The sequence below is a fragment of the Mustelus asterias genome, chromosome 13 (assembly GCF_964213995.1).
Source record: "Mustelus asterias chromosome 13, sMusAst1.hap1.1, whole genome shotgun sequence".
NCBI lineage: Eukaryota > Metazoa > Chordata > Chondrichthyes > Carcharhiniformes > Triakidae > Mustelus > Mustelus asterias.
The window spans coordinates 9,932,872-9,954,637 of NC_135813.1; the positions used below are offsets into that span (position 1 = coordinate 9,932,872).

Genomic DNA, 21,766 nt, shown 5'->3' on the forward strand with positions numbered 1-21,766 from the left:
TCCTAACTATAGCGTCGGCGTGGAGGGACAAGACACAGGGAGGGGCTCTTTGAGTGCTGCCAACTGCTACCAACATTACTTAGCATCATATAATGCGATCCACTGTGTGGGCTTTGTGTGTCAATGTGGTATACTGTGTGCATGGAGTAGAACCCCACAATCGGAGCCCAAAGTTCATAAGGTAAATAATAATTCCTGCATCTACAAACTGGATGAATTGTGTGGCACCAACATTGTAATGCCAAGGATAATTGATAACGTTAATACATCAAAGAGAAAAATAAATATATATATAGATATATTTATTAATTTAACCAAAAAAATACAACTAATAGTTAAGTATTAAGCACAAGACTCGGTCTAATACAAGAAGATTGGACTAGGGCATACAGCTTCTTTATATTCGCTACAGAATCTCTCCAGCCTTGTCGCCAATGCTGGGCATTAATTAGTTGTCCGTTTGTCTCACGCTCTATCCGTGACATCTCTTTCAGAAAATACTCCTTGTATGTCTGTGGAAAGCAGAAATCCAATAATTACATCAAATAAGGCCATTAAAATGTTGGGCTTTATAGATTGTCAGAACACTTACAGAATGGCACATCCGAAAAGTGACCCATGTTCATTCAATGGAGTCAGGATAGAAGAGACAGAGTTATAAAACAGCGGGGGCGCTTACTGAACTAAAATAAAACCTGCAGATGTGATAGCTGCAATCCTTGAGGCGATGGCAGCCCAGAGGGATACTTTTGTTTGGGAGTTGGACCTAAATTATTTTAAAAGCATTCAGTGGACCCTGAAAGGTTGTACAATCCATTTACTTCAGCGGATTATGAGGAAATTGTACATGAGGGATAATTAATTAAAAGGTCAGTTTGAGGACAGCCCAGAACAAGTTATGTCATCATAGAGGTGGATAGAGCTTAAGAAGGTTCTCTGGCTTCAATTTATATGGGTGGTTGCTGGAATTGCAGTTGAAAATTACAGTTAAATAGACCTGCGCTTTTAAGAGAGTAAAGAACTAATATCATCATTGACCGCGTGGAAAGCCGCTGAGAAGACACATCTCAGCTTGAGATTTGTGAAAGAGCACAAGCTTGAAAATTGTCTATCTTGAAGATGTCTTGTAAAAAGGAAGAGGGAAGCTTATGTAGGGATGAGGAAACAAGGTTCAGATGGCTTGATTGAGGGTTACAAGTTAGCAAGGAATGAGCTGAAAAAGGGGCTTAGGAGAGCTAGGAGGGGGCATGAGAAGTCCTTGGCGGGACGGATCAAGGAAAGCCCCAAGGCTTTTTACTCTTATGTGAGGAATAAAAGAATGACTAGGGTGAGGTTAGGGCCGGTCAAGGACAGTAGTGGGAACATGTGTATGGAGTCAGTAGAGATAGGAGAGGTGATGAATGAATACTTTTCTTCAGTGTTCACCAAGGAGAGGGGCCATGTTTTTGAGGAAGAGAAGAGGTTACAGGCTAATAGGCTGGAGGAAGTAGATGTTCGGAGGGAGGATGTACTAGCAGTTTTGAATAAACTGAAGGTCGATAAGTCCCCTGGGCCTGATGAAATATATCCTAGGATTCTTTGGGAGGCAAGGGATGAGATTGCAGAGCCTTTGGCTTTGATCTTTGGGTCCTCACTGTCCACGGGGATAGTGCCAGAGGACTGGAGAGTGGCGAATGTTGTTCCTCTTTTTAAGAAAGGGAATAGAAATGACCCTGGTAATTATAGGCCGGTTAGTCTTACTTCGGTGGTTGGTAAGTTGATGGAAAAGGTCCTTAGGGATGGGATTTACGACCATTTAAAAAGATGCGGATTAATCCGGGATAGTCAGCACGCATTTGTGAAGGGCAAGTCGTGCCTCACAAATTTGATAGAATTTTTTGAGGAGTAACTAAGTGTGTTGATGAAGGTAGAGCAGTTGATGTCATATACATGGATTTTAGTAAGGCGTTTGATAAGGTCCCCCATGGTCGGCTTATGATGAAAGTAAGGAGGTGTGGGATAGAGGGAAAGTTGGCCGATTGGCTATCTAATCGAAGACAGAGGGTGGTGGTGGATGGAAAATTTTCGGACTGGAGGCAGGTTGCTAGCGGAGTGCCACAGGGATCAGTGCTTGGTCCTCTGCTCTTTGTGATTTTTATTAATGACTTAGAGGAGGGGGCTGAAGGGTGGATCAGTAAATTTGCTGATGACACCAAGATTGGTGGAGTAGTGGATGAGGTGGAGGGCTGTTGTAGACTGCAAAGAGACATAGATAGGATGCAAAGCTGGGCTGAAAATGGCAAATGGAGTTTAACCCTGATAAATGTGAGGTGATTCATTTTGGTAGGACAAATTTAAATGTGGATTACAGGGTCAAAGGTAGGGTTCTGAAGACTGTGGAGGAACAGAGAGATCTTGGGGTCCATATCCACAGATCTCTAAAGGTTGCCACTCAAGTGGATAGAGCTGTGAAGAAGGCCTATAGTGTGTTAGCTTTTATTAACAGGGGGTTGGAGTTTAAGAGCCGTGGGGTTATGCTGCAACTGTACAGGGCCTTGGTGAGACCACATTTGGAATATTGTGTGCAGTTCTGGTCACCTCACTATAAGAAGGATGTGGAAGCGCTGGAAAGAGTGCAAAAGAGATTTACCAGGATGCTGCCTGGTTTGGAGGATAGGTCTTATGAGGAAAGGTTGAGGGAGCTAGGGCTGTTCTCTCTGGACCAGAGGAGGTTGAGGGGAGACTTAATAGAGGTTTATAAAATGATGAAGGGGATAAATAGAGTGAACGTTCAAAGACTATTTGCTCGGGTGGATGGAGCTATTACAAGGGGGCATAACTATAGGGTTCATGGTGGGAGATAGAGGAAAGATGTCCGAGGTAGGTTCTTTACTCAGAGAGTGGTTGGGGTGTGGAATGGACTGCCTGCAGTGATAGTGGAGTCAGACACTTTAGGAACATTTAAGCGGTTATTGGATAGGCACATGGAGCACACCAGGATGATAGGGAGTGGGATAGCTTGATCTTGGTTTCAGATAAAGCTTGGCACAACATCGTGGGCCGAAGGGCCTGTTCTGTGCTGTACTGTTCTATAAAGGAGGAATCCACAGTGGTCCTCACAGAATTTTGAGCCAAAGAAAGCAACAAGCAGATCAGCTTGAAACTTCTGAAAAGGAACCAGAACAAGGAACCCTTCAGACCAAGGAGGTCCTAGATTAAACCTCCAGTCTGTGTTGATTGTGGCCGTGAGTACTTGTAACCCTCCTGATTGCTCGTACAAATGTCCATTCTTCATGTCTGTACTGACAGAGTGTTAGCAGCACATTTGAGAGTGGAGAGATCTGCGGCTGAGCCTAGTCTTTTCTCAACCCACATGATTCAATAGGAGTCACCAGATCAGGGGAAGAAATCTGAGCTGACTTTTTCTCCTCATTTCTCTATCCTTCTATCCAATTGAAAGAAAGAACGAACTTGTATTTATGTTGGATCCCAGCTCACCCCAAAGCACTTTGCAAATAATGAACCGCTGTTGGAGTACAGTCACTGTTTTAAGATGTGAAACGTGCCAAGCAATTTGTGCACAGCAAGTAGGGGCATCACAGTGGCACAGTGGTTAGCACTGCTGCCTCACAGCGCCAGGGACCCGGGTTCAATTCCAGCCTTGGGTCACTGTCTGTGTGGAGTTTGCATGTTCTCCCCGTGTTTGCATGGGATTCCTCCAGGTGCTCCAATTTCCTCCCACACTCCAAAGTGTGCAGGTTAGGGGGATTGGCTATGCTAAATTGCCCCTTAGTGTCCCAAGATGTGCAGGTTAGGTGGATTGGCCAAACTAAATTGCCCCTTAGCGTCCAAAGATGTGTAGGTTAGGGGGGATTAGAATGTAAATAGGTGGGGTTGTGGGGATAGGCCTGGGAAAGATACTCTTTCAGAGAGTTGGCGCAGACTTGATGGGCCGAATGGCCTCCTTCTGCACTGTAGGGATTCTATGAAGATCTCACAAACAGCTATCTGCTAACAAACAGGTAATCTTGTAAGTGACATTGGTTGAGGGATAAAGATTGTCCTCCTTCAGAAAGGTGCCCTGGGATCTTCACAGGTCCCTGAGATGGCAGGTGGGGTCTTGGTTAATGTCACACCGCAAAGCGGCGCCTCTAACAGCGCAGCACTCCCTCGGTGCCGCGCCGGAGTGTCAACCTACAGCACGTGCATCTGGTGTGGACCTGCAACCAGATGTCTGAGGCGACCACGTCACTCAGTGAGCTACGGCTGACACCAACTGCAATGGTGCAACTGCTGCCTGCGCTGGTCTCAACTGATTCATCCCAGGCAGCAAGCGGGGAGAAGCTGCCAGCTCCCCTGTCAGTGGGGTTAAAATCACTTGCCCCTTTTTAAAGACACAAATTATAGAGAAATATAAGGGCGGATCATTAGAAATTAAGCAAATGGTTCAAACTAACCGCGTAAGCAGAGTCTCTCGCTTCCACTGTAGCTAGATCAGCTAGCACTGCCTTAGCAGTTGTCACTGTCGCAGTCTCTCGAGGCAAGGTTGACGTGGGTGCAGTTACCTTGGCGATGTTCTCCATACATATTTGTGAAAATTCATTGGCTGGAATTCCTGGCCAAACTCTTCAAAGGGGAATAATGAAAATAAAATGAGATGACACTGTTCACCAGCAGCACAATCAATCTCACTCTGGCACAGCTCAGGAAGAAAGTTCACCCAACACAGAGTGGATATTGGACGCGAGTGAGGGTCTTGGCGATACTCGCTTCTACATCACCATTAGTGGGAAAATATAGTCCATGCAATGACCCAGAATTCCTCATCAACCTTCCATGATGGCCTGCAGGGTAAAGTTACCACCTTGTCCTCACACACCTCCTCACCTCCTCTCCAACCTCCCTTTCCTCTCCAAAGTCCTTCAACATGTTGTCGCCTCTCTACCCTGCAATTGTACGGGGTAGGGTGCTAGTGAAGCCACACCTGGAGTATTGTGTGCAGTTTTGGTGTCCTTATCTCGCCGGCGAGATCTTGTTTCCCGATTTTACCCATCCCTTTTAAGGGGCATCTGGGCAAATAAATGAATAGGATGGGAATAGAGGGATATGGTCCCTGGAAGAGTAGGGGGTTTTAATTCAGACGGGCAGCATGGTCGGTGCAGGCTTGGTGGGCTGAAGGGCCTGCTCCTGTGCTGTAATTTTCTTTGTTCTTTGCTCCTTGCCAGTGATGTAATGAAGTCCCCGCCCTTTCTTTTGAACACATTTTAATATTATTAACACATTTCACTGCCACATGATTCCCCCCTCACTGAATATTCAAGCTCGCCAGCCTTACACCACGTTGGCGAGGTTTAGAGCAGCTTCATAAGAATGGGATTCGATCAAGGGAATCATCCCAGGGGCGCCAGGGGGTGAGGGGCATGCCTGGGCAGTACCGGGGGCACAAATTGGCATTGCCCCCAGCACAGGTTGGTACTGCCGGGTACGGTGCCAGGGAAGGCCCTCTGGGGAGTCCCATGAGTGGGGTTCCTGTTATGTGAGATGTTGTGCAGAGGAAAGGGCCTGTGACGGGATGGGGGCCGATATGCAAGTGAAAGGGGGGGGGGGGGAACTTGCCAGTGAATGAGGGCGGGGGGGGGAAGACTCACTAGTGAAGGGGGGAGGACTTGCCTGCTCTATCAGGCTCTGCCCCGCCAGACAGATGGCACGGACTGCGCCCTCAGATTTTATCCTGTCAGAGTAGCTGAAGATCTGGGCAGTACACCTGGAGAGATAGACGCTGGTTTTCAGTCAGAGCCTGACACTCCGACAGATTATGGGAAAATTCCGCCCAGTGGAGCTCTGTCAAACAGCAGCGTGTTCCACTGAAAGTCACGGCTATCGCTGTGCCCGCCAGCCCCAGCCTCCTCAGAGTGAGGCCAGGCCCTCCTGGTGTGCAGCGCCAGAGTTCAAGAGGGTGGGTTTGAGTTCGACCAGTGTACACCATGACAAGGTGCTGGAGGCTATGTGCATTGTCGAGGGCTTGGAGTGCAGGCTTGTGCCCAGGCTCATGGCGAGGCTGGTGAGGTTGTGTTCTAGGATGTGTCGGGTACAGAAGCGTTGATTTCCGAAAGAAGCAAAAAAATTTCTAAAAGGAATTGAAGCCGGGGAAGGTGGTTCGAGCAGCTGCAGGAACGGGGCAGGCAGCCCCGTTAGTCAATCTACAGCAACAACTGAACTTTATGTAGTGCCTTTTAATATTAAAACACTGCAAAGAATGAGACATGAGAACAGATACAGTTACGGTTTCCTGGATTAAGTAACAAAGAATAAAGAACAAAGAAAATTACAGCACAGGAACAGGCCCTTCGGCCCTCCAAAGCCTGTACCAAACATGCTGCCCAACTGAACTAAAACCCCCTACCCTTCCGGGGACCATATCCCTCTATTCCAATCCTATTCATGCATTTGTTAAGATGCCCCTTAAAACTCACTATCGTATCTGCCTCCACTACCTCCCCCGGCAGCGAGTTCCAGGCACCCACCACACTCGGTGTAAAAAACTTGCCTCATGCATCTCCTTTAATCCTTGCCCCTCACACCTTAAACCTGTGCCCCCTAATAATTGACTCTTCCACCCTGGGAAAAAGCTTCTGACTATCCACTCTGTCCATGCCCCTCATAACCTTGTAGACTTCTATCGGGTCGCCCCTCAACCTCCGTCATTCCAGTGAGAACAAACCAAGTTTCTCCAACCTCCCCTCTTAGTTAATGCCCTCCATACCAGGCAACATCCTGGTAAATCTTTTCTGTACCCTCTCCAAAGCCTCCACATCCTTCTGGTAGTGTGGCGATCAGAATTGACCTGATCACTACACTGCAATCTCAGCTGGAAGTACCTGTCCATGATAAGATCATTGTGGTGTCCTCTTCCTCAGCCTGTCTAAGACCCTACATTCAATACGTTACTGACACTTGGGACTATGGCTGGAATTCTCCGATCTCATTCGCCCTCCCCACACCCTCCCCCCAAACTCTCCCCACCATCGCTGCCAGAGAGAATTTGGCACTCAGCCAAATCTCCACTCACACCAGTGGGTCTGCAGAATCCCAGCCACAGCGAGGTCAGAGTATTCCGGCCTACATTTTTGGACATTTGGAACAACGACGGTACATGGAAACTCTAGACTGTCCTCACCTGGCCACCATACAGCAATTTGGCTATATTTCACCCTCCCTGAAGCGATTACCTGATTTCGTAGGCAGTCCCGACTGTGGAATTACTCTCCATCTCTTGCAGTTGGGCTCCAGCTCGCTTCTGTCGAGTTGTTTCATTTGCTGCTTCTACTGCTGTAAAATACAAAGGGGACAGAGACCACAATCAGACCGGAAGGCAGACCTTGTGATTTCTTGTGCCATTTTGTTTAGCCATATTTCTGGTGCTAGCCACTGTGCTACCATGCCACCCAGATGATCTGTGCCCCTCATTATTTTATAGACCTTGTGACTTATAAATAAATAAACTTATTTAAACCAAATAAATAAACCAAACTCAATAGGGTCTTTTAAGAGACTCCTGGATGAGTACATGGAGCTTAATAGGATGGAGGGTTATGGGTAGGTCTAGAAGGTAGGGATGTGTTCGGCACAACTTGTGGGCCGAAGGGCCTGTTTGTGCTGTAGTTTTTCTATGTTTCTATGTTTCAAATAAATGACAAGTGCTGAATGTCAACAGGTGAAGTGCTTGTGGAGCATTCTCAATATATCCCAGCTAAAAGGATATCCTTTCTCTGTGACCCTTGAAACTACTTATGTTAAATAAAAATGACTGCACAGATATATCATCAGCTTACGGGGGGTTTGGACATTGTCAGCAGTGAGGAAGTTGTCAAATTCCAAGAGGAGCTGTTCAGAGAGGGAAGAGAGTGCGACCACAAAGTCCTCAGCATGTTCGAGCATACATTTCTGTGAAGATATCAAACGATCACGTTAAGAGCATTTACAGTTGAGACCAAAAGGCAGAATTTAACAGAGACACAAGACACTGGATAGTGAAATACTCCACAAAGTGGGAATAGAATCCAGAGCTCGAGCAGCTCGCTCATGAGGCAATCAGGGAGGTTGTTCTCCAAGTAGAGTAGACTTTTACTACTTTGAAAATACTGTATAATCTGTGAAACTGTGGATATAATGGGGCATAAACTTGTCCTGGGTTAATGCGAACGGGCTGCTGATTCACCAGAGCAAAGAGGAGTTCACACCCGAACTGTTTATGGGGTTGGCATGGAATGACCTTGTGTTTCTATCGAGACCGTACAGAGATATTCATTCCTTTGGTAATGTACATATGTAGCCAAAGCCTCAAATTTATGTGGGAGTGAGGGATAGTGGGCTGTGGCAATTAGCTTCAGCTTCACTGGAGTAAAGATACAAACATATAAATCAAATAGATCCATGAGTCCTGCCATTCAATAACATCATTGGCTGATCTGATTGTGGCCTCAGCACCGCTTTCCAGCCTAAGTGCAGATCTGTATCTGATATTCTTCCGCCCTGTACCTGGGCTCTGACACACACAGTGGATCCCAAAGTGTGCTGGATAATATGATAATAGGGCGGCACGGTAGCACAGTGGTTAGCACTGCTGCTTCACAGCTCCAGGGTCCCGGGTTCGATTCCCGGCTCGGGTCACTGTCTGTGTGGAGTTTGCACATTCTCCTCGTGTCTGCGTGGGTTTCCTCCGGGTGCTCCGGTTTCCTCCCACAGTCCAAAGATGTGCGGGTTAGGTTGATTGGCCAGGTTAAAAATTGCCCCTTAGAGTCCTGGGATGTGTAGGTTAGAGGGATTAGCGGGTAAATATGTGGGGGTAGGGCCTGGGTGGGATTGTGGTCGGTGCAGACTCGATGGGCCGAATGGCCTCCTTCTGCACTGTAGGGTTTCTATGTTTCTATGTGCTCTCCATCACCTACTCACCCTTCTATCACAGTGCGATTCCTGACTCCAAAGAAATACTGCGGAGGGGTTCCCCGCCTCTGCTTCACTCTCCTCCATCCTCCCTCCCCTTTGTTATTCTCCTTTTTTTGCTTCCCTCTTTCTCTGTACTCCTTCCCTTTTGTCCACACGTCCTCCTTCTGCTCGGCTTCCTTCTCCCCTCGGGCCTACCTGTACACTGGAAAATCTCAGCTGATCTGACAGCATCTGCGGGGAGAGAATAGAGCCAATGTCTCGTGTCTGGATGACCCTTTCATCAGAGCTCTGAGATTTTCCAGCATTTTCTGTTCTTGCTTCAGATTCCAGCATCTGCAGTATTTTGCTTTTATCTACCTGTACACTGGTTTTGTCTGAGGCAGTGGGCTTTGGTCAGGGTCTGCATTTAAGCTTCACTGTGATGTTTGATTGGAGCCCATAGCTTGCCAGTTACTGTTAATGCGTTATGGGGCAGCACCGTGGTTATCACTGCTGCCTCTCAGCGCCAGGGACCCGGGTTCGATTACCGGCTTGGGTGACTGCGTGGGTTTCCTCCGGGTACTCCGGTTTCCTCCCCCACTCCAAAGGTGTGCGCGTTAGGTGGATAGGCCATGCTAAACTGCCCCTTAGTGTCAGAGGGACTAGTTAGGGCAAATGCATGGAGTTATGGGGATAGGGCCTGGGTGGGATTGTGGTCGGTGCAGACTCGATGGGTCGAATGGCCTCCTTACGAACTGTAGGATTCTATGATTCTATGAGGCCCAGTTTCAATCAGGTCAAAATAGCCACTGATGATTTCTGGAGTGGGGAGCAATCTCCTCACTGATTAACTAGCTGTTTTGGATACATGTCCAATGGCTTGGTGTGTTTATCCCCCACTCATTTCTCTAGGATCTTCATATTATCTATTAATTATCACTGCTTTTTCAACCATTGTGCACCTGCTACTAGGAACTCACTTCCCATAATCCCAACATCTTGCTACCTCCCTTTCATTCTGTTGAATGTATTGGAAAACATCTCTTTATAACCAGGCTTTCACCTTAGCCCTCTGGTTCTTAGAGAGAAAAGGTTTCTTGAGTGTCCGTGGCTCTCTGTGAGCTCACCCACGGTCACCTTGTGGCAACTACATCAGTGAAGAGCAAATCAAATTTATCTACAATTGATGTCCACATTTGCATAATCTCCAGCACAGACGGTGATCAGGAGTGAGAAGTTTGGCTCATCTTTATCCCTCCTACCTTGCCTTGAACTAAGGCCAATTATAACATCGCAACTGCCCCTACAGCTGACACTCAGGGCTTTATGTTCGATCTGTATTCAGGAACCCAATGTTCAGATAATTCCTGCGTCTTGACCCCATGCTGTAATCAGGTGATGCCCCAATTGAGCCAGCAATGAGCCTATTGCCTAATTATTGGCGTCGAGTCTTACTAGGAGGTGGATGGGAGTTGCCGACAATGAGTATGATCGTCAAAGTCAGATGGCAACCAAGATGGACCTTGCCACCGCCTTGCAACAGAAAGTAGGCAGCACCTTGAAAGGACCAGCAACCTCAACGCACACAAGTGGGTCCAAACAGCCAAATTGAAATTAAGGCAGCACGGTGGCACAGTGGCTAGCGCTGCTGCCTCACGGGACGCGGGTTCGATTCCCGGCTTGGGTCACTGTCTGTGTGGAGTTTGCACGTTCTCCCCGTGTCTGTGTGGGATTCCTGCAGGTGCTCCGGTTTCCTCCCACACTCAAAAGATGTGTGGGTTAGGTGGATTGGCCACGCTAAATTGTCCATTCGTGTTAGGGGGATTAGCAGGGTCAATATATAGGGTTACAGAGGTAGGGCCTGGATGGAATCATCGGCGCAGGCCCGATGGGCTGAATGGCCTCCTTCTGTACCGTAGGAATTCTAGGATTCCAATGTAAAGGTCCCAAATTTTTCATCATAAAATTAGCCTTAAATTTATGCCCGCATTGAATCCGGCAGCTGAGTACCAATGTGCATGTGCGTAGCTTATTAGTGGATATTGGCTAAAATTGGTGAAAATGAGTTACTGGATGTTAGGAAAGTTTTCATTGTTTTCTTGCCTTCTGGTCCTCTGCATTGCTATAAATCTCTGCAGTCTCAGTATCCTGCCTTTCCTCCTCCTCTCTGCAAAGACTTTCCAGCATCTTTAAGTTATCAGGATGACCCAAAGTTGAGCGCAACTTGTGTTTGTTGTCAGTCTAATGAAAAGAAGTAGAACAAGAGGAAAATAAGTACTATATAATGCACACAGGTCAATGTTCTTAGTCCCAATTATAATACATTCTAGTTTATTCAACATGACTGTTTTGTGAGCTCAGCAAGATAAGTGAAATGAAACACTAAAGGAGTGGGACTTTCTGTCTCCTCCCACTGACAGAATCTTCTGGTCCCGCCAAAGTCATCGGGGATTTGAATGGACCATCACATCCACTGTGGTAAAACCCACTGTGGCAAGGCCAAAAAGTTTCAGCGATGGTTTTAATTATAGATTCCATGAAAGAACAATTTACCAAAGTCCAAAGGCCATGACAAAAGATCCAAATCGCACCTCATCATCACCACACTTATTCAACCTCTTGGGAGCATTCTACGTTGGGCACCTTGGAGCGTTGAGGGTTAATGATCAACCGTTCTTGCATTTTGCAAACAACAGCCTTCTTCAAAATTGTGCCAGATTTCTTTTTATGTTCACCCAAGAAGGCGGCCTTGCTTTAATGTCTCATCCAAAAGACAGCACCTCCGACAGTGCAGCTCTCCCTCAGGAACTGCAACTGGAGTGTTCAACTCCACTCTATCATAGGGGGGTGTGAATGGATTTAGAGGCTAGGATTGGGGTGACAACAGCCCTCCAGAAACATCCAGACTGAGGAGCATGGGAGAAAAACACCTTCAAGCATCAGTAAGAAGAAAGAGGCAACAAGCATTGCTATATATTCTTTATAAATTCAGATTCTTTTCTGTTTTGTTCTCTTACCTTAGTTTTCTCCAATTGCTTTAGTTTCTCCCCATTTGTGGAACATTTTTCTGCCAAGGCCTTTGTGATAAACTCCATTTGCTTCTTGAGAACATCGTTGATTAGGAAAGGAGGTATAAAGGAGGCGAACGTCTCGAACGACTTCAACTGCTCTCTGAACTCTGAAAGAATAATAATTCTTTATAGAGACTAGAGGAGCGGTGAAATTCACTATTACAGAAAGCAGCTGAGGCCAAAACAGTGGAGGTTTGCAAGAAGGAGTTAGATATAGCTCTTGGGGCGAAGAGGATCAAAGGATATGGGGGGGGGGAAGGAGGTGGGATCAGGCTATTGAGTTGGATGATCCGCCATGGTCATAATGAATGTTGGAGCAGGTTTGAAGGGCTAAATGGCCTACTCCTGCTCCTATTTGCTATGTTCCTATGGCCTGTTGTAGTGGAAGAGGAAACCTTTTTGTGGTTATCAAAATTTGAAAGGATGGGATTGAATCCAAAAAAAACTGTCAGATTATCACAAATTATACAACCAGGGCCGTGGATTCAAGTTTAGAAGGGTTCAGATTTTTTGAGTTTTTTACAGGCATTTTTTAAAATTTCAGATTCCCAGGTTTCAACCTCGTTGCATTTAAAACTTTGGCAAAATTGGCTTTGGGAATCAGGAAAACTGTCTTGAAATTTGCTCTTTCCTTCAAGGTGAATGGCGGGGGCAACAAACTGAGAAGGGAACATATTTCCAAACCTTTAAAGAAAAATCATTGAATGGGCATGTTAAGTTTGATATTCAGAAAGTAAAATTAATGCGAGGGTGATAGAGATCCAGGAGAGGGTGGGAAAAGAGTGAAGCTGAATAGAGGCCATTTTCTTGACATTTTTGCAACGTTACATAATATTTGTGAAATATTTCATCATAAAGCTATTCCTGACATTTCAGTACCACTGACGGTCCTGTGCTGAGTTACTGACCTCAGCTAAGGTGAGGCTGAGGGCCTTGCTATTCTTGGGGTAGGGCAAGTAACAATCAATTCTTGTTCCTTACCCCTGCTGGAGAACGGGCAGGGGTAAGGAACAAGTAAGTTTGGGTCTCCTTACTTGAGAAAGGATATACTGGCACTGGAGGGGGGGCAAAGGAGATTCATGAGGTTGATTCCGGAGTTGAGAGGGTTGGCTTATGAGGAGAGACTGAGTAGACTGGGGCTATACTCATTGGAATTCAGAAGAATGAGGGGAGATCTTATAGAAACATATAAGATTATGAAGGGAATAGTTAGAATTGAAGCAGGTGAAACCAGATCTAGGGGGCAAGGCCTCAAAATAAGGGGGAGCAGATTTAGGACCGAGTTGAGGAGGAACTTCTTCACACAAAGGGTTGTGAATCTGTGGGATTCCGTGCCCAGTGAAGCAGTTGAGGCTACCTCACTGAATGTTTTTAAGGCAAGGATAGATACATTTTTGAACAGTAAAGGAATTATGGGTTATGGTGAGCGGGCGGGTAAGTGGAGCTGAGTCCACGAAAAGATCGGCCATGATCTTACTGAATGGCGGAGCAGGCACGAGGGGCCAGATGGCCTACTCCTGATACTAGTTCATATGTTCTTATGTTCAGGATTCTCCGATTTTGCCCATTCCCGCTCCACTGGCAGCGAGAACGGGGAATTTGGCGCTCAGCCAAAACTCCATTCACTGCAGCGGCACCGGAGAATCCCAGATGGGGGTGAGGTCTGAGGTTTTCGGCGCATAACTGTCAGCATTGATTGCGAGCAGAATAATATTCTTCTCTGATCAACCTCCAGTATGAAACAGCTCCTTCACACGCACTGCCTTAGGTTCCAAACTGAGAAGTGCCCACAGTGGAGTCAATGCCCATCGAACTGTAACCCAACGAGAAAAAATGCCCTCAGGACATGAAGGAGGGGGAGAAAAAAAGTAGACCAAGGGATGAAGCCAAAATACTGCGGGTGCTGGAATCTGAAACAAAGACAGAAAATGCTGGAAAATCTCAGCAGGTCTGATGGCATCTGTGGAGAGAGAATAGAGCCAACATTTTGAGTCTGGATGATCCTTTGTCAGCATGCTGTTCTCATAGAGTCATAAAGGTTTGCAGCATGGAAACAGGCCCTTCAGCCCAACTTGTCCATGCCGCCCTTTTTTTTTAAACCCCTAAGCTAATTCCAATTGCCTGCATTTGGCCCATATCCCTCTATACCCATCGTACCCATGTAACTGTCTAAATGCTTTTTAAAAGACAAAATTGTACCTGCCTCTACTACTACCTCCGGCAGCTCGTTCCAGACACTCACCACCCTCTATGCGAAAAAATTGCCCCTCTGAACACTTTCGTATCTCTCTCCTCTCACCGTAAGCCTATGCCCTTGTGGTAAACCACTGTCGTGCCTTCGGCACGGTTGAGCTGTATATATTGTTGCCACTACTGTTCGTATATGAGACACTCCCTGTTCTGTTTATTGTCTGTTCCACATCGTTCCTTTTTAGCGAATAAAAGCCTTCTGTTCCTGGCAACATCAGCCTTGTCTATTTATCAGACACGCATCAGCCCTCTAGTTTTAGACTCCCCTACCTTTGGGAAAAGATATTGACTATCTAGCTGATCTGTACCCCTCATTATTTTATAGATCACTATAAGATCACCCCTCAGCCTTCTACGTTCCAGAGAAAAAAGTCCCAGTCTATCCAGCCTCTCCTTATAACTCAAACCATCAAGTCCCGATAGCATCCTAGTAAATCTTTCCTGCACTTTTTCTAGTTTAATAATATTCTTTCTTTAATAGGGTGACCAGAACTGTACACAGTATTCCAAGTGTGGCCTTACCAATGTCTTGTACAACTTCAACAAGACGTCCCAACTCCTATATTCAATGTTCTGACCAATGAAACCAAGCATGCTGAATGACTTCTTCACCACTCTGTCCACCTGTGACTCCACTTTCAAGGAGCTATGAACATGTATCCTTAGATCTCTTTGTTCTGTAACTCTCCCCAGTGTTCTCTCTATACAGAAGCTGTCAGACCTGCTGAGATTTTCCAGCATTTGTGTGAAGTATACAAAGGGTTTTGTTTAGCTTGCTGCTTTCCTCCCCGAAAATGAACCGACACAAGCTATGAAAACTAAAAGCACACACAGGTGTATAGAAATCAAAATGTGCTTCAAGAATAATGCCCACAGTGTACAGCACCTCTGGCTCAGTAGTTACTGTGTGGAGATGCCGGCGTTGGACTGGGGTAAACACAGTAAGAAGTTTAACAACACCAGGTTAAAGTCCAACAGGTTTATTTGGTAGCAAAAGCCACACAAGCTTTCGAGGCTCTGAGCCCCTTCTTCAGGTGAGTGGGAATTCCCACTCACCTGAAGAAGGGGCTCAGAGCCTCGAAAGCTTGTGTGGCTTTTGCTACCAAATAAACCTGTTGGACTTTAACCTGGTGTTGTTAAACTTCTTACTCAGTAGTTACTTGCATACTTTGTTGAATGATGTTGATGAAGTTTTCATTTGAAATTTCCATTACCTTGCAGACAGTTATTGTAATATACACCAGACTGAGCTTGATACATCAGCATCTTCTGAGTCAACTCATCTGCACATTGTTCAAAATTGTCCTTCAGGTATTCAGGTCTGTAGACTTGGTGTCGGTCTTTCTTTCTGTAATATTCCTAAGGCAGGTTAAGAAATGGCACACTCTTTAGAGTGTTTTTTCAGTCCACAGAAACAGGGGGAATGATACATACAAAACTGTTGAGTGTTGCACAGCTATCACGGTGAGAGCGGAACAGTCACAGGACATATACATAAAAATAAATCCTTTATCCAGAAGCTTGCCAACCCTCCAGGATTGGCCTGGAGCCTCCAGGAATTGAATATCAATCTCCAGGACGCTGCTGTGGCACGGTGGTTAGCACTGCTGCCTCACAGCGCCAGGGACCTGGGTTTGATTCCGGCCTCGGGTCACTGTCTGTAGGGAGTCTGCACGTTCTCCCTGTGTCTGCGAGGGTTTCCTCTGGGTGCTCCGGTTTCTTCCCACAATCCAAAGATGTGCAGGTAAGATTCATCGGCCATGCTAAATTGCCCCTTAGTGTCTGGGGGATTAGCAGGGTAAATACGTGGGGTTATGGGAAATAGGGCCTGGGTGAGATTGTTGTTGGTGCAGACTCAATGGGCCGAATGGCCTCCTCTGCCCTGTAGGGATTCTATGAATAAAAATCATGGGGAGATTTTAAAAAATGCTTTTTTTGTCATTTTCTTTGGTTTTACCAGATATAAAAATATTGAAAAGGGGTTAACAAAAAGGCTGGTTGACTGACAGTCAATCATCATCCAACTGGGTCATGAGATGTTTGTTTTCTAATTTGGTGCAGGGAGACAGTGAGTCACAAGGATGAATGGTTGAATAATGGCTGGAATGTGGGAGCAAGTCCTGTGATGAAACCTCCAGGAATACCTTTAATTACACTTGGCAACCCTAATAAAGTCACCTTAATAACAAAACGAGAACTGAAAAGGCGTTTCAAAGATCAACGTTGTCCCTTCAACAAAGCACATACAATCTATCCGCCTGGTTTGATTTGATTTATTATTGTCACATGTATTAACGTACAGTGAAAAGTATTGTTTCTTGCGCGCTATACAGACAAAGCATACCGTTCATAGAGAAGGAAAGGAGAGGCTGCAGAATGTAGTGTTACAGTCATAGCTAGGGTGCAGAGAAAGATCAACTTAATGCAAGGTAGGTCCATTCAAAAGTCTGATGGCAGCAGGGAAGAAGCTGTTCTTGAGTCGGTTGGTACGTGACCTCAGACTTTTGTATCTTTTTCGCGATGGAAGAAGGTGGAAGAGAGAATGTCCAAGGTGCATGGTGTGCTTACTGAGGACCATATCCCATCTCCTTCATCTATTCTGCATGTATATTCCATTCTAAAGGACACCCTGGTCCCTGGCAGTAGCCTGTGGTTTTAACATTGAGCCTGGGGGAGCACTACTGCACCTGTATTCCCATTAAAAAGCTGGTTAGGTTGCATATGGACAAGATTTTCCTGAATCCATGCGAACCGGCACCATTGCAAACAGGCGACAGACACCAAGGCCAGCACGGTGGTTAGCACTGCTGCTTCACAGTGCCAGGGACCCGGGTTCAACTCCGGCTTCGGGTTGCTTTCTGTGTGGAGTTTGCACGTTCTTCTCGTGTCTGTGTGGGTTTCCGCCAGGTGCTCTGGTTTGCTCCAACAATCCAAAGATGTGCGGGTTAGGTGGATTGGCCATTTTAAATTGCCTCTTAATGTCAGGGGGATTGGCAGGGTAAATGCATGGGGTTACGGGGATAGGGGCTGGGTGGGATTGTTGCTGCAGGCTCGGTGGGCTGAATGGCCTCCCTCTGCACTGTAGGGATTCTATGATTATGCATATGCACATTGCCTGATAACTGTTACCATCACGGGCCCTGACACCCATTGCTTTGTCTGTACTAATATTGCGGGCGGCATACACCAATGACTTTAATGAACACAAGCTTCCTGCGTGCCATGTTGGAAACTGAGATGCCCATTCAGCTCCAACAACACTCAAGAATCCTGACACCATCAAGGACAAAGCAGCCCCGCTTGATTGGCACCACATCCACAAACATCCACTCCTTCCACCACCGACGCTCAGTAGCAGCAGTGTGTACTATCTACAAGATGCACTGCAGCAATTCACCAAAAATCCTTAGACAGCATCTTCCAAACCCACAAACACTTCCATCAAGAAGGACACGGGCAGCAGATACAGGGTTTTTGATTTGATTTATTATTGTCACATGTATTAGTATATAGTGAAAAGTATTATTTCTTGCACACTATATAGACAAAGCATACTGTTCACAGAGAAGGAAAATAGTGCAAAATGTAGTGTTACAGTCATAGCTAGGGTGTAGAGAACTTAATGCAAGGTAGGTCCATTCAAAAGTCTGACAGCAGCAGGGAAGAAGCTGTTCTTGAGTCGGTTGGTACATGATCTCAGACTTTTGTATCTTTTTCCTGACGAAAGAAGGTGGAAGAGAGAATGTCTGGGGTGAGTGAGGTCTTTGATTATGCTGCCTGCATTTCCAAGGCTGCGGGAAGTGTAGACAGAATCAGTGGTTGGGAGGCTGGTTTGTGTGATGGACTGGGCTTCATTCACAACCTTTGTAGTTTCTTGCGGTCTTGGACAGAGCAGGAGCCATACCAAGCTGTGATACATCCAGAAAGAATGGTTCCAAGGTGCATCTGCAAATGTTGGTAAGAGTTGAAGCGAACATGCCAAATTTCCCTATATTCCTGAGAAAGTAGAGCCATTGATGGGCTTTTGTAACTATAGTGTCGGCCTGGAGGGATCAGGACAGGTTGTTGGTGAACTGGACAACTAGAAACTTGAAGCTCTTCATCCCGTTGATGTAGACAGGGGCATGTCCTCCACTACACTTCCTGAAGTCGATGACTATCTCCTTTGTTTTGTTGACATTGAGGGAAAGATTATCGTCGTTGCACCAGTTCACCAGATTCTCTCTCTTTCCTGGACTCTGCCTCGTCATTGTTTGAGATCCGACCCACTATGGTGGTGTCACCAGCAAACTTGAAAATTGAGTTGGAGGGGAACTTGGCCACACAGTCATAGGTGTGTAAGGAGTAGAGTAAGGGGCTGAGGACGCAGTTTTGTGGGGCACCGGTGTTGAGGATGATCGTGGAGGGGGTGTTATTGCCCATCCTTACTGATTGCGGTCTGTGGTTTGAGGGAGTCTAGGATCCAGTCACAGAGGGAGGAGCCGAGGCCTGGGCCACGGAGTTTGGAGATACGTTTCGTAGGAATAATAGTGTTGAAGACTGAGTTGTAGTCAATAAATAGGAGTCTGACATAGGTGTCTTTGTTATCCAGGTGTTCCAGGTTTGGGTTTAGGGTCAGGGAGATGGCATCTGCTGTGGACCTGTTGCAGTGATAGGCGAACTGTAGTGGATCTAGGCAATCTAGGAGGCAGGAATTGATTCATGCCATGGCTTTCGAAGCATTTCACAATGATGGATGTCAGAGCCATTGGACAATAGTCATTAAGGCACGATGCCTGGCTTTTCTTTGATATCGGGATGATGGAACGGTGGGTGGCACAGAGATTAGCACTGCTGCCTCACAGCGCCAGGGACCCGGGTTCAATTCTCAGCTTGGGTCACTGTCTGTGCAGAGTCTGCACATTCTCTCTGTGTCTGCGTGGGTTTCCTCCGGGTGCTCCGGTTTCCTCCCACAGTCTGAAAGACGTGCTGTTTAGGTGCATTGGCCATGCTAAATTCTCCCTCAGTGTACCCAAACAGGCGCCGGAGTGTGGCGACTAGGGGATTTTCACTGTAACTTCATTGCAGCGTTAATGTAAGCCTACTTGTGATATTAATAAATAAACTTATTGAGAGTTTTTCAACCTTTACGTCTGATATAATATAGTTCATATTTCCTTGTTCAATAAACATTTTATTGTTTGTGTTAAAAGTTCATCGGCAGATTCCTACGAATTTTTTGGGTAACTTTCCACCATGGTTTCAAAAACACAGTTAGGATCTATCAAAGCCAGGTTTCACTCTGGGATCTGACCTGTCCAATATTAACATCAGCTGGGATCATAACAAGATGATTACTGGAAATGAGAATTCATGGCAAAATGTTCATCTCTTGTAAAGAACAGGATAAGTGCTCACCTCAGCAGCTGCCAGTAATGCATTAGTGTTCTCCCACAAAATAAATTTTACGATTTCTTTAAAATGGCTGAAAAAGACAAAAGGCTCACGTTAAAGTTTTACACATGTTGGCTCTGAGGTGTAAGTTTCAGTGGTTTGGGGGTTGGGGCGGGCAGGGTTTGGAATGGTGGCCAGTGTCTCAGGGGCGTTCACTGGGAATTCCTATTAGATGTGAGCAGAAGTTCCATCTGCTCCATTGAAGGCCTGATAGGAACAAAGATGTCACAAAGGAGGTGGTGATCGTGGACTTTACCACTGTTCCCACCTTACAACGCCTTAACAAAGCTGAGATAACAACATCTGGATGAGTGCAGCGGTAAAAATAGGTCTCGCAAGGTTGCTCTAGGCCAGAACAGCATTAGACTATAGGGAGCCACACAGCTACAAGATAAAGGGCCAGTCATTTAAAACTGAGGTGCGTAGAAATTTCTTCTCGCAGAGGATGGTGTATATCTGGAATTCTCTGCCCCAAAGTGTGATGGAGGCTGGATCATTAGAAGTGTTTAAAGCGGAGGTGGATAAGTATTTGATAGATTGAGGAATAGAGGGCTATGGGGAGTTGGCTGAGAGTGCTATGCTCATAGATCAGCCATGATCGTACTGGATAACGGGGCAGGCTTGGAGGACCAGGTGGCCGACTCCCGCTTCTATTTCTTGTCTCCTTGTGTAATATTCTGTGGCTGGTGAAGTGCTACTGAACAGCATTCTGGGGTGAAACTTTTCAAGTTACTCACTGCATGTGTACCAGTAACTGAAAGCTATTTTATAATCACTTAACACAAAAATTAAAGATACATTGCTGGCAACTAAAATAATTAGCTTGAAAATTGACATACTCAGATTCTTCTGCTGTTTCCTCAAAGACTTGATACTTTGCATCAAAACGGTTTATCTTGGAGTACTTGGTTGCACTGGAAAGATAAAAATGCTAAATTGTGATTCTAATCTGACCCTTTTTCCGCTCTGGATATGACAGCGAGTTGACCCTGCCTAGAGATTTCAGGGACAACATACAGAAGATCCTGCAAACAAATCCTAAGAAGGGAATTTGACATTAAGTCACAATTCATTGCTAGCGCTGCACAGAGGCTGTATAATAAATGGAAATTGTATGAATTCACCAATTATTAATATTTTCCATGACTTTAGGAGACTCTGGTAAATGTCACCCCCTCTGTGCAGCTGATGCTAAAGGTATGCTTCAGTTTAGAAGGACATGCTTGTTAAAGTAATAGGTCAGGAAATGAAACATTTTCTGTGCTCATAGTCACAAACCCAGCATCTAATGAAATCCTAAATGATAAGATTTAAATGTATACAGTGCAACATCATGTTGACATGTCTCGAAGCATTTCATGCAATCAATTGTCTTCAGACTGAACTGACTTGTTATGCGGATTCTAATGTCTATCCCATGGAGACTGCATGGTGGAACGGTCGTTAGCACTGCTGCCTCACAGCGCCAGGGACCCAGGTTCAATTCCAGCCTCGGGTCACTGTCTGTGTGGAGTTGCACGTTCTCCCTGTGTCTGCGTGGGTTTCCTCCGGATGCTCCGGTTTCTTCCCACAGTCCATAGATGTGTGGGTTAGGTTGATTGGCCATGCTAAATTGCCCCATAGTGTCAGGGGGATTAGCGGGATAAATATGTGGGGTCAAGGTGATAGGGCCTGGGTGGGATTGTGGTCGGTGCAGACTCGATGGGCTGAATGGCCTCCTTCTTCACTGTAGGGATTCTATGATTCTATGACAGGGAAGCAAGAGAATCAAGGCAAGCGGCAAAGGTCAGTAAATAACTATCTGCTGGCACCATATCTCATTTATTTTGTGCTCACATCTCGGTGGACAAAGACAGCAAGTTGACCTGAAATATTTTTAATCCTGGTGATGAGAGGCAACCTTATTGAGACATATCGGATTCTCAGGGGGCCAGACAGCATAGATACTGAGAAGTTGTTTCCCCTTGTGGGAGAGTCTCAGACCAGAGGGCATAGTCTCAGAGTAAGGTGGTTGCCCATTTAAGAGATGATGAGGAATTTCTTTTCTCAGAAGTTCGTGAATCTATGGAACTATTTACCGCAGAAGGCTGTAGAGGCTGGGTTGTTAA

General features: G+C 46.0%; 1 protein-coding gene across 1 annotated transcript in view; it reads right to left on the bottom strand.

Annotated features, from left to right (window-relative positions):
• Positions 1 to 335: 335 nt before the first annotated feature.
• Positions 336 to 21,766, bottom strand: part of LOC144503046 (coiled-coil domain-containing protein 180-like) — an 88,816-nt gene continuing 67,385 nt past the window's right edge. Inside the window, exons 26-34 of the mRNA XM_078227548.1 lie at positions 20,498 to 20,572; positions 19,623 to 19,689; positions 15,440 to 15,584; positions 11,922 to 12,082; positions 11,008 to 11,145; positions 7,812 to 7,923; positions 7,209 to 7,308; positions 4,437 to 4,605; positions 336 to 512 (exon numbers count right to left, since the gene is read on the bottom strand). Of these exons, the coding sequence (XP_078083674.1) occupies positions 336 to 512; positions 4,437 to 4,605; positions 7,209 to 7,308; positions 7,812 to 7,923; positions 11,008 to 11,145; positions 11,922 to 12,082; positions 15,440 to 15,584; positions 19,623 to 19,689; positions 20,498 to 20,572 (1,144 nt within the window). The remainder of the gene's footprint in view (positions 513 to 4,436; positions 4,606 to 7,208; positions 7,309 to 7,811; positions 7,924 to 11,007; positions 11,146 to 11,921; positions 12,083 to 15,439; positions 15,585 to 19,622; positions 19,690 to 20,497; positions 20,573 to 21,766) is intronic.